Below are 14175 nucleotides of genomic sequence, written 5' to 3'. Positions count from 1 at the left end.
CATATTGGTTATAATTATTGGACAAGTCGGTTTCAATAATAATGATAATAATAATATAAGTTTAACCATTCAAAACACATTGCAAATTATATTTCTTTCAGTTGGTGCCCGAAAAATTCTCAGCATATTGCCAGAATTGTTTCAAAAATATTTGGTTGGGGGACTGCAGCCCCCCCAGCCCCCCAGCCCCCGCCTCCTACGCCCATGTGTATTGTGTAGCTACGCATACAAACAACAAATTATCAGTTGATCCCGTTACTCTTTACTCTAATTTTGCTTTATATCTGTGTAACAGATTTTGTGTCCTCTCGTTGCAGGTTGAAATTCTCATACTCAATCAAATGTGAGCAAAACAACTTTTCTACTGTAAAACGTCTGTGTTGGTAAATACATAAACATTATAGGAACTGTCTCTTCTATATTATCGGAATATTCTTCAGGGGCTAATCGTCGAAATTCTGTAAGGCCATTTTTTTTTCTTTTTTTGCTAAAATATGTGTCGATCTTTGTCCTCTCTTCAGTAATCAATTTGATAAAAATTAACTGTATATCTTTTCCAAACTTCGATAACATGGATGCAAAGTGGACAAAAATTTGAAACAGGATACACGACATGAATAACTATAAGTATGTTGTGCTGAAAGCCGAAAGTAATAGCATTTATTTCCCCCCCCCCCTTTCTTTCAAGTATCTCTCTGATTAAAGATATGAGTAAAGAATGGTCATATCTTTCGGACGATAACTACCAACTATACCATTCTACTAAATCAGTTGATGGCTTTGCAATTGAACGTTGCACTACACTTCTACGTGCAGTGTATATAATCTCGTGGGAAGTCCGGGCTGGATTATAGCAGAATAAATCGCAACTGACTCAGTAACCCAACCTGCGGGCGAGGGGTGAGTGCACAAACTCTGTAACCTATGAAGAGATCCTTGTTTATAAGAAATGTAAAGATAGTTCTCGCTTTTGAAAAGAGCGTTTGTAATTAATTGGTAGTGGAGGAGTGGATTGTACTGAATCTCCATTCCATGATCGTTTTTGATTTAGGCGTATCTTAAAATGATCTAACGTCGGTGTTATAGCGAACTCCCATATGAAAGATTGTACACGGAGCACTCTGCGTCAGTCTTGTAGTACCAACGCAAAGAGAATGAGTACCAGTAAAAAGTAGATTTGTAACTTTCTTATGAGTATAAGTACAAAACTAAAAAGTAGTAAACATTTTCCGTGTTATTACCCTTCCATATTGGTTTTAATTACTGGGGATAATAATGATAATAATAATAATATAAGTTTAACCATTGGAAAACACATTGCAAATTATTCTTCTTTCAGTTGGTGCCCGAAAAATTCTCAGCATATTGCCGAATTTTCACCCAAAAAATGGAAAAACACACTGCAAATTATTTTTCTTTCAGTAGGTGCCCTAAAATTTCTCAGCATATTGCCGAATTTTCACCCAAAAAATTGAAAAACACACTGAAAATTATTCTTCTTTCAGTAGGTGCCCGAAAAATTCTCAGCGTATTGCCCGAATTTTCACCCAAAATTTTGAAAAACACATTGCAAATTATTCTTCTTTCAGTAGATGCCCGAAAAATTCTCAGCATATTGCCGAATTTTCACCCCAAAAATTGAAAAACACATTGCAAATTATTATTCTTTCAGTAGGTGCCCGAAAAATTCTCAGCGTATTGCCCGAATTTTCACCCAAAATTTTGAAAAACACATTGCAAATTATTCTTCTTTCAGTAGGTGCCCGAAAATTTCTCAGCATATTGCCGAATTTTCACCCAAAAATTGAAAAATACATTGCAAATTATTCTTCTTTCAGTTGGTGCCCGAAAAATTCTCAGCATATTGCCGAATTTTTACCAAAAATTTGAAAACACACTGCAAATTATATTTCTTTCAGTAGGTGCCCTAAAATTTCCCAGCATATAGTGCCCGATGCTTATGAGTATCCACATTATGCTTATGAGTATGAGTACAACGTAGATTTGTACCTTTGTTATGCGTATGAGTACAACATAAATTTGTACCTTTGTTATGAGTATGAGTACAAAGTAGATTTGTACCTTTGTTATGAGTATGAGTACAAAGTAGATCTGTATCTTTGTTATGAGTATGAGTACAAAGTAGATTTGTATCTCTCTTATGAGTATGAGTACAAAGTAGAATTGTACCTTAGTTATGAGTATGATTACAAAGTATCTAAGTTCGAGTTTCATGACGAGTATCTCTACTAGATTCCGAAAGGTCCATGGAGTACAAATCCATGAAGGCGATGGAGTTTAGAGTACGTACTCGCGGGTACTCGATACAAGACTGCTCATATGCCACCCACTTAATAGCTGAGACATGATGATGTATACAAACCTTGCCAAATGGGGGATAAATTTAAATAATTTCACTCAAATTATATCGATAAGCGTCAGCTGATTCAATTTTTTTTTTTTTTTTTTTTTTGGGGGGGGGGATGTTCTTTCAGTTTTCTTTAAATGACCAAACTTGCGTTTTCGTATAGCGTATAGTTAAAAAAGACCGAACAATGTCAAGTATTTAGCAGTAAGATGAAATGAAAGGAAAGAGCAACTTTCAAACAAATATCAATACTTTTAGAGGGGCTGCATGGGGGATCGATACCTTGCCAACAGGTTTTTGATTTTTGTAAAAATCTAACAACATTTGAACACTAGTAATAATCTTAATGATAATAATAATACTAATATTAGTAATGAAAAAAGAAAACAATAGTCACAATGGATAAAACTTACCCGATATCCCTGCAATGAAAGCAAAAACCAGTACTAGGCTTAAGGTAGCCATAGCGGAGACCTTTTTCCTAGTTTGCAAATGATGGGGAGCTTAGAAGTGATACCTTCCCCGATATGTAAGTGAGAATAATATTTTGTATCAAAGCGACCACTATATAAATTGATCGGTAATCGAGATGGGCGGAGCTTTGTACTGAGGTCACGAGCCGCATAGGTAAAGTCAATATACCCAACGTTTTTTTATTTTATTTTGGTCTTACTATTTTGATTGTGTACTAGTATAAAAGCATTCGTACTTTCATTTATCATACGATTTGGCTTTAACCAATACTACACGGATTACTGGTCATCAATAAATGGCACTCTGACAAAGCGTTTTTAAGCCTTATAATGAATTAGTGATGCGTTGGCTGTTCAAGGTCGAAATCAAACCCCATTTTCGAGTGGAAAAACACCCTGTTCTTTGCAGATTTTTTTCCTCCTCCTTTGTCAATAGGGAATAAAGATAGATTAGTCAAATAGTTCACGACACAATAAATTCTAGTCGTTTCAATGCAGGCTTAGCTTATAAATTTTGGATATCAAACAGTTTATATCTGCTTCATTGGGTAAATCGAAATGAAAGAAATGTTGAAAACGGGGAATGCGCAAAGAATCCCAACAGGTATAACTAACACAGAAGGTGGCGTATACAAGGTCCTTACCCTACCCTCCCCCTCTCTCCCTAAAAGAAAGTCAAGCAAGGGAAAGTATTGAAAGATGACGTTGTACAGAACGTTAGACTTGATATGACGTTAGACATGAGACATCAGAAATGACATCAGAAATCGCAGTCAAATCCGGTTATCATGGTAATCGTTGAACGGTCACAAGTCGGTTCAATTTGGTCTAAATTAAAATAGAGAGAGAGAGAGAGACAGAGAAAGGCATTGTTACCAAATAGCGTTTTTTACGTCAATAAATCTGTAAAGGTAACATGGAATATATATATATATATATATATATATATATATATATATATATATATATATATATATATATATATATATATATTGTGAAAGCTTTGTATGTCGACGTCATGTTATCAAATTTACAAGAGTGTACGTGTAGCGCATGATGGTTCAAATGTGTTTATGCATATTGCAAAACAGTACCCCATTAAACTACACTATAGTCGATTGTCATAACACGAGACTATATATACTTTGGTCAAAGATCTGTTCTCGTAAATTCCAGCACTTCTATCGAAAACGAGCATTTTCTACAGGAGATCCAAACGCAACAATTATCATTCACCGACGTGATAGAGTTAGACATGAACAACTTCCCAAACATAATTAATGTTCATTTACATACAAGGTGGAAGGAAGATTTTATCACGTCTAAATGTGACATCATCGAACAACATGTTCTTCTATTATTGATGGATTTCCTTTTTTTACCACAATTAATTGATTGATTCATTCTTTTTTCATTAATTCATTAATTAATTCATTAATTCATTCATTAATTCATTCATTCATTCATTCATTCATTCATTCATTCATTCATTCATTCATTCATTTATTTATTATAATTGGTTTTCATATGCTGATCTGAAATACAGTTCTTACAACATGCCAATATGATGGCATCAGGTTTAGTGTCAATTACACTAGTAATATTCTTCCTCGGAAAAATAAGATAGAAAAACAAAGAGAAAATAAAAGTTCCTGTTTCAAACAACCGGAACACCTCCCGAACCTACCAACAACTGGAAAAGAAATATATAACTTGTGATCAAATCTCCGTAACAAAAGTGTGCAACGAAAGTCAAGTTTTAAGCCCCTCTGATAGACTAAAAACGGATAGGAGCTCCAAATGTCACAGGAGCGTTGACGACTGGGCTGCTGGATCGCTAGGGCATTGAAGCAAGTGGTACATTTTGCGCAATTGCATATGCTTGTAGTGAATTTTTCCAAGTAACTACTTCAAATTTTGCACCTAGTCATAAACTTAGCCAGTAATCCAGAATCTAACTCAACTAGAAACTCTTCCGTTTACAGGCTATCGAAAATCAATTCGAACGTTTCATATTTTATGTGGCATTTATTAATTGTTTTCTTTATTTTTTTTAGGAAATGACACCTCACCAGGGGCGTATCCAGGATTTTCTAACCCGGGGGCGCGAATTACTATCTAATCGGAGCGCCAACATCGGTTGGCGCGCAGCGTACAAGAAAATTTCTGGTTTTGATACCACCCAGATCACCGGATATGCCGGGCACATCTCGGGCTGGAAAATGACCAACCAGATGTACACTTTTTGCCTGAGAACAAAGTATTTCACAATAGTTTTTTCCATCCACACCTTTTGAAGAATGTCACCAATCACAAATCATGTTCGACCTCATCGCATGTATACTGTGGATCATTGCTTTTGTAGGTGATTCTAGGTCGCGGCACACAATACCCTACAGCACCACTTTTGAAAGGTTTTAAGCCCATTATTTGTTCAGAATTTGAAAATTCACATTTCTCGTGAATAAACTCACTTCCAAACATACCCATAATGTCGCACAAAATTTCATCTATGGACAACCAATATAGAAAAAAACCTCCTTGAACCCCTAACAGACCGGTCAAAATTGCACGAGTGGAGGGAAGTATGATGAAGAATGTTGGTCAGAAATTTTCGAAAATTCAGACACAGTTCATTTATTGGTGTACAAATATTAAAACCTCTTATAACGGCTACTATAAAACTTGGTTGAAGGAAATGAAAAAATAGCAGATATTTCCGAAACCGAACACTTTATACACATAGGCGTAGGAGGCGGGGGGGGGGGGGGGGGGCTGCAGCCCGTAATTCGCCATTATTAATGTAAAAGAGAGTTTTGACTAATCGGACCTCCATGCTTTTTCTCCATCTACATAGGACATTTCGTTGTTTACATTAGCATAATCTCGCGGTATATACTGCGCAACTTTCACGGACCGTACGGAACACGATGGCATGCGATGTATTAACCGGTGCTTGCAAATATGATATTGACATTATCGTGTTGAACGCGCGCGGGGCGCGCGAAAATTTTTGGTTATTTTTTTCGGGCAAGTCGGACAGTTTTGAGGCTGTTCATCCTGGAAGCGCCATTTTCATTCTCACTGATATGATGCGATATCTGCTGTTTGCTTTACCGCTCCGAACAGGCGCGTAAAGCAGGTTATTTCACAACTTTGTCCCACTTGGAATGCCTCATCACACGCTGTAATAGTAATAATAATACTCATCATAATAATAATAATAATAATCGTGGTGATGATGATGATGATGATGATGATGATGATGATGATGATGATGATGATGATGATGATGATGATGATGATGATGATGATGATGATGATGATGATGATGATGATGATGATGGCAATGGTAATAGTAGGCACTGACGTCGAAACAAAGGCTGCCAAGGCTGCCAAGGTTAACAAGGTGGCTTTGAGGGGGTGGGGTGGTAGGGGGAGTCTGTGGAATCCTCATCCAGGAAAAAATGATTATAATATATATATATGTAAGACATGGATGTGTGAATACCTACTTTTGATTCATTTTGTGTGAGATTTCTGGTAATACACCTTTCAGGGAATGGAACGTTACATTTGATGGTTCAGTGAGATCATTAGGCGTTTGCAATGATACATCATGGGAAAATGCTAGATCAATTAACTGATGGCGCTAAAATAACAAAACATGCATTTTTTAAATATTTTTTATTAAACAAATGGTTACAACTTTCTAACATTATAACAAACTATGTCTGCTAAAGAAGGTGCATAAGGCAAGGAAAAAACGAGATGGGAGCAAATGAAATAACACCGTTATCCCGCCTTTGTTTAATATTTTTTCGCAAAAACAAATGGATAAACTGCTCAGAGATGTTGTCAATCAAAACCAATTTCTCAAATAGAAGCTTAGCTGAGCTTCTGCAGCGTTGATATATAGTAGCCTATTGCTCTGCAGATTTTCATTTTGATGGTGTCATGAAACTATAATTACAACAGTCGCGAGATTTTCATGGAAGGTGGCGCAATACAACTACTCCCCGTGGTTCTGATACGCTACGTAAACAATGACAATTATTTCCCCCGAGAATTTACACGGGAAAAAAACACGCGATTAAATCGCCGTTTTCGGTCTGTAATTGCGACATAAATCCCGCGTTCCATGCCTGTTTCCGTTACGTTTCCATTCCTGAAACTAGTGATTAAGGTTAGCTTACGACCCACCTTAAATGCGTGAGTTTTCCGCGTTCGCATTGACTTATATTCCGCGTTCGCGGTGACCGTAAACGCCAAGTGTCATCCACATACGGAAGGGTAGGGAAGGGTAATCTTTACGTTTCCGGTCACAAATACAACAGATTCGCTACCTTAAACATGACCGTTAATCTGGGGTTTTACGTTTGAATCCAGCAGTAAACTTCTCGCATGGATCATCGTTAACGCCATGATTACACCAATATATACGGAGAAATGTGGTCATCGTAAACACATTACTTACGACCAATACAGGGGCTGGGCTTATTCGCCACGTTTAGGGAGTCTTAATCGGCTTGATTAGGCTGAGAAATACACGGACCACCTCTATCAAATATTACATTTGATTGAAATTGTGGCAATTATATACACATGCAACGATTTTAATGCCAGGTGAAAGAAGGAAAAACTAAGTAAATATGGGATGTTTCTATTTTTAGTTACTAGTTTGCAAATCAAAACCTCTGAAAACCAGCTACCCACTTGGAGTAACTTAACATATCAGCGGTTAAAACTGGACGAAAAAAAATTCATGTTTAAAATTCGGTGTGTTTATCCTCAGATCATATAAACGCCTAGGCACTTCTTCCATAATGGTTATCGGCCCCTCGACCCCCCCCCCCCACCCAGGCCCGGAAACGGTACCAGCCTCTTTTATGTGAAACGAACTTGACACAGAACACCATTTCCTGCCTCATTTCGTAGCACGCTTAATATTTTGTTGCTGCTTTAAATTTTATTTGTAATTAACATATATATTTTGAAATAAAATTCAATGACAGCCCAAACAAGATCTCTAACTTCTTTAACCTGAAAATCTGGAATTAACCATGCACGAAGAATGAAAGACAAACGTACAAGTACAACAACATTTCGATGACAAGTTATTAGGCCTACGCTCTATGTCTTATTTTAAAATAAGATTAACTAAATGATTCATTAACAATTAATAGAATCGTGCTTTTTTCTTGGCTTTTGTTTCCTGAAAATATTTTAAGGATAACTGAATCCTTAAACATTTAACCCCTTGATGGAATATATTAGCTGTGAAGGGAAATTTAACAAAAGGCTTCCATTAACAGCGAAAGACTTACAAGAAAATAATAATTAATCTGACATCTATTATTATGGGCATATTCTTTCATCCTTTTCTTAAGTGCTGCATTTATCTCAGACAGGATTTCGTTTTAAAGGTATATAATTACACCAAATATTAAATTAGAGAAAACTCTTCTTTAAAGTCGTCCACTGCAACTTGTTTGTATCCGAAACAACGGCGTTTGCTGTGTGGTCCTGGTGCCTCATTAATTAACAAACGCTCAAGACAGGATCATCCACGTGCAACAGGGGCACGAGTACGTGCCTCCTTTAAACGTTGGGTAAAAATGTCAAAGAAATATTGTTATAACGTCACAATATTCTACGTTGTATATGGTACAAAAAATTCAAAGAAGTCGAACGAAATGGACTTCGATATGCAGTCCTTACAGTTGATCAATGATGGTTTTTATGTGATGTTTAATCTACGTATACCACCGTGGGCAAATAGATGTCTTTTGTGAGCTATACATCCGGCACCAATGTGTCTCTATGGGGGCTCCAATAAACTGTTTGCCACGGGCCTCCCACAATCTTAACCCGGCACATCAAACAATGAACATTTTCGCCATTTGGAGGGGGGGGGGTCATACCTTCATAATTATTCTTCAGCCTAATTAACAGCCCAAGTTGGGGAGTCAGTCGGTACGTATTTTGAAGATACGTCTCCTTTTCTGACGGTGCTGGACTTTTCGCTAAGGAGAACGTCCTTATAGAATGAGTCCAGCCTCATTTTGTATATGTTCAATCTTTCCGACTCCCAAGTGAAGTCCTGCACTACGGTACCCTAGCTCGTTCGCCCTCCATGTCAGATTCCTCGGATGCCATAAAATCGGTTGACACCACTGTACTCAGTCTGTCTTTTCTCTCCTCTGACCAGTCTATGTTCTTCATTGCACTCAATCTACACTGAAGTTTCTGTAAACAAAGACACATAAATAAATATGAATTAGAAATATATAAAGATCAGTTGGCATGGTTCACTTTTGTTGGAAAATGTACTAGCTCCAACTGTCAGTATAAGAAGTTTTAACTTGCAGTAGGTCTATATGTTTCAACGGTTTACAAAAGCAGATTTTTTATGGGTTGGGGAGGAAGGGGTACGTGGTCGGGTGACGTTCACAATCACAAGGCTAGAACGTGAACGTATCAATAACAGTATACCCTGGCAAATTGTGGATGAAACATTTTACAGATATCTAAAAGGAGATTATTGTATTATTTCTCTCACTGTCATATTTTAATTCTTTTTAATTTATCGTTTTAAAAGGAACGAATGCCAGTGTACAGGTCTAGGGTTTATATAACGGCGACCTTTAGTGATTGAAAAATTACTTTAATAAGTCTTGGCCTAGTGTTACGTACCGAACAATCCAGTGGCACAGAGAACTTCGTTTTCGTTTTTTTTTTTCGAAAGAAGTTGTTACTTCTCAGCCAGCAGTCCTCTGAGTGCCTTTATTTCTTTCTTCAAATGTTTGCACCGAGCTTTCTTTCTGTGCATACTGCCGCGGTAGTTCCAACTGTCGCTGCTTCTAAATGGTTTGTGTTTTCATTTTCCAATACACATTTTATATATATATATATTTATATTTATATGTATATGTATATATATATATTTATATATATATATATATATATATATATATATATATATATATATATATATATATATATATATATATATATATATATATATATATATATATATATATATTTGTTTGGGACTTGTTTGGGACTTGCTATTCTGTTTATTAAAGACTTGCATGGGTCTCAAGCATGAATGTATTACCCTGACAGGATAATACTTCCATGTCTCAGGTATGCATTTCTTAAATGAAATTATATAACTGACACAGGACAATCTTAGCTATTATATATTTGCATATTATTGTAGGTGCGTGAATTTGGCAAACACCACACGTAGATATGCCTAATTTTGCATAAGGCTTATTTTCTCAAGCGAGGGCAAAATTTATAGTTGTAAGCATGCGCACAGTTTATCCTCGTTAAAAATCATTGTCGACGTATGTGCAAACAAAGGAACATTCAGTCAGTTTACATATAGGATGCAACTGAGGAGGATTTTATTAGAAATTACCATCAAGTTCTGTCCATGAATCGATAATGAGTGAAGAAGACGTGAACAAGAAGGGGCGGGGCGGGCATTGGAAGAATACTGGTGATTGTGGACTGGAGATTGGAATTTGTGAATACTCAAGTAATATAAACCTTGAAAGCTCAATAATCTTTCAAACTGATACTACATTTTTTTAAATGTAATAATAGTAATAATAATCAGCAGTTATTTTCACGACGCTTAAGCGACCACAAATGTGGGAGAATCCCGCATTGCTTCCAAACGCCACCGCCTTTATCCGCCACTTTGCCATAGCACCGGTATATATGTGTTGGATTTGCGATTTACTTGTCATACTTTGCCAAGCTTGGGCAGAATTTCTATATAAGCGTGGGTACAAGACTAGTCTTCGTCGCACGTAGTATTAATTTCTACTATAAAGGCCCGTAAAATCTAAAACTAATGCGCTACCAACCTAAGCTTGTTCTCCTAAGCGTATATACACAATTTTAAACTTAGCTGATGGGTACAGTTTCTTCCTCGTTATGATCCCCCACTATAATTTTCAGTTGATATATGTAATCAACATATAATATGTTAAATTAAAAGTAAGTATAGGTATCACAGACTATATATGTAATTGATCGCAGAGTCAATCAGGTGTAATAGATTTATGGAGGGGAAATTGAGTGTGGGGTGAGGGGCTTCGAGTTCAAACACGTGTACTCCTTAAAAGTAGTCTGTAATGGCCCCAAATTACGGCATGCTATAATTGCTGGAAGTTTTCAAAAAAGTCCTTTCCTGAAGGTGTTCACTCTCCATATTGTTCTCTGACATTATAAACACACACAACAAGATGACTGAATGTCCCAGTGAGGTAAAGTTCCTCCAAGGTGGTAATAAAACAGTTAAAGAATTTTAACCAAAGGTGACCATATTTTAATATGTAGCATATATGAGGCCAATACATCATACTTTTTGCCTTCGACATAGCCTAGTGTAGTTGCATATAACAAGGTTTGAACCTAACTGGAGACCAAAACTTCTCCCGTATGCAACACCTTCGAAAAATAAATGAAGAGGCGCGGGGGAGGGATGTCGGAAAGAGGATTCAAGAAAGTATGTAATATATAGGCTTCTTAAATGGTGCAGTTCCTAAAGAGTCTACTCGTTTGTATTGGGTTTTAATGCCTTCTAAATCGCTTAATTTTCAAACAGTTTCTGTGAAGACTACATACTTTCCCAAGCGTGGGCACAATTCCCCTAAGCGTGGGCACAATAAAGTTACAGTCACACATATGCATGTTAACCAATATGAATATGTGTAGTGTACGCGGCTGCGTGCAGTACATTATGTTGTCTATGTAAATATGTTAATCGTACATATGTCTGTATCTGTGACTGTATCTGTGAACTGTATATGCCAGAGCGCCAAACTTCCTTGTGAGGGCGTGCTGTTTGTTTAGGTATTATGAGGGCCCGCAACGTGAATTACGTAACTAACCAAAATGAGCAACAACGAGGAAATTTGCTGATACTTTCATAGAATTAGCTTGAGGAGTTTTGTTGGTTTGACGGCTGCATATATGTATATGTTATAACTGAACAAAGTATGAGAAATACATTGTGAGGTACACGTGATAGTATGTATGTGCAGGCCATGCACATTCACGTTAAAAGAAATATGCTGTATTAGAAAAATGTCAGATATTCAAATATGGTCACCTCAGTTGGTCAAATCCTTTAACTTTTTTTTATTACCACCCTGAAGGAAATTTATCTCACTGGACATACAGTCATTTTGTGTGTCCATTTACTAGAATGTCATGAGAACAATTTGAAGAGTTAAAACCTCTCTTTTTGAAAACTTCTAGCATGCCAAGTACTTTTGCTTGCTATAATTACAGATGAACATATAATGAACAATAGGCAGCTGATTGTCTCGGTAAAAATTACCCGTGGGTACAAATTAAATGTGACGTATATGGGCGTTGGAATCATACCGTAAACACGGTCTGTGTATTATTTGAAATTTCCGACGTTTAAGTTAATATTAATCATCTCTTAAATTCCGAATCTTTGTTGAGTCAACGTAAGCGAAGTGTGCAAGTTGATGTAATCATGCTGTACTGACACTCGTGGTGTTTGTATGCTCTAGAATTTCCGACGCGTAAGTGAATCGTAATCTTCCCGTAAATTCCGAATTCAATGGAGAATACATTCAACGTAAACGCAATGCGTAAGTTGGTGTAATCATGCTGTAATCCCGTGGTGTGCATGCTTCGGAATTTCCGACGTGTATATCCTAAACATGCCGTAGCCTACTGTTCCTGTTTCACTGAGGTGAACGAAAATATTCATATATGTTTAATACGAACAAACACAGTATAATGTCATCTTCGTATAAATAGTATTTAGCATGACAAGTCCATGTATACTTGACGTTTAAGGATTTCGTAATCATTACGTAGCCTAAACGCTGAAATGAACGTATTTGAGTATTTGTAAGTTAATTGTAAAATATACAGTAAATTTTTAACTGCACTCGTTTCAGCCAACGTAAATGTTGAAATTGTGTTCATAAAATGCAGTCACAGGGTAATATCATTATCGGTAAGATTGACATGAGAATGGTGTCCAGTGTTTTATTTCATGGTACAATCAACGTTAACGTCATGCTTAAGTTTGGCGTAAGTTTGTTGTAAACGCGTTGTATCTATGCTACGAGTTTCCGATGTGTAAGATAATCGTAATCCTGTCGTAAATTTCTTCGTAGCGAGCTTAAGGTCAACGTAAACGAGGAGAAGAAATAAGTTTTAATAAATACGAAAGTAATTATTAACTTCCGATATGTAAGTTGTCATAAACGTAACGGAAATCGGTTGTTCCGTGTTTACAATGTTTACGGATGCGTAATCACATCGTAAACGCGTTGTTCCAAAATGTACGGGTTTCCGATGTTTAAGGTGACCGTAAGCAAGACGTAAACATCCAAGGACTGTGCTTACGATAACTTAAATGCGTGTCCTTTTCCGTGTTATTTATTTGTTTTGCCACAAAGGTACAAAGTGGAGGGAAGTCTTACATAAAGCTTAAAAGCTTAACAATGTGGAAGGCTCCCTGAAGAAAAAGAGAGAAAAAAAAATATATATGTATAAATACATATACATAAATATAAATACAAATTAAATGTTCAATATATATATATATATATAGTAATTACATACAGGTATAATTTGGTAGTTGTCAGTAACTAGCTATTATTTCCTTACAAAACCACTTCTTAAAGGATGTGACTGACTTTTTATTCTTTAAATCGTTCGTTAGAAGATTCCATGTTTTTGTTGCACGGTTTTGTAGGCTTAAAGTTCCAATGATGGTATTGTAGAGATTATAGTGGGCATGATTAGCATGCCTCGTGTTATGATTATGTACATCTCTGTTACTGGTTATAAAATAGTCAAAGGCAGCTGGTAGTAATCCATTTCAGGTCTTGTAGGCAAATAATGCAAGCTTAACTTTAATGAGATCGTGCAATTTTAGTAAGTTGAGTTTCTTAAATAGGGGACTGGTGTGCTCACGTGGGGCTGAGTGTGTTATGTGGCGAATGGCTGCCTTTTGGAGTATTATAAGATTGTTAAGGTTGGTGTTGTATGTATCAGACCAAATAATGGAACAATAAGTGAGATGCGGGACAATTAGAGTCTGGTATGGTGTTCTGAGTATGTTTTCCGATAGATAATATTTCAACTTAGATAATATGCCAACATTTCGTGCAATTATACTGCATATAGTTGAATTATGGTTGCGCCAGCTAAGTTTACAATTAATATTTACACCTAAAAACTTTTAGTAGTAGAAAATTGCTTTATTATTTTCCCGTCCGTCTTTATTCCAAATAAGTTATTACGAGTATTAAAGACAAT

The 14175-nt window shown here is 36.4% G+C and overlaps 1 protein-coding gene across 2 annotated transcripts in view; it reads right to left on the bottom strand.

Annotated features, from left to right (window-relative positions):
* LOC139978670 (uncharacterized) overlaps window positions 1-14175 on the bottom strand; it is a 56713-nt gene that overhangs the window by 21700 nt on the left and 20838 nt on the right. Inside the window, exon 1 of one of the 2 annotated variants that reach the window (XM_071989068.1) lies at window positions 2782-2938. The exons of the other annotated variant lie outside the window; for it this stretch is intronic. Within the exon in view, the coding sequence (XP_071845169.1) occupies window positions 2782-2833 (52 nt within the window). The 5' untranslated portion in view covers window positions 2834-2938. Of the gene's footprint in view, window positions 1-2781; window positions 2939-14175 lie in introns of those variants that run through there. 2 annotated transcript variants of the gene reach the window in all.

This window comes from Apostichopus japonicus, chromosome 2 (assembly GCF_037975245.1).
Source record: "Apostichopus japonicus isolate 1M-3 chromosome 2, ASM3797524v1, whole genome shotgun sequence".
Classification (NCBI taxonomy): Eukaryota; Metazoa; Echinodermata; class Holothuroidea; order Aspidochirotida; family Stichopodidae; genus Apostichopus; species Apostichopus japonicus.
Note: the sequence above shows the minus strand (reverse complement) of the source record. Positions and strands in the feature narration are given on the sequence as shown.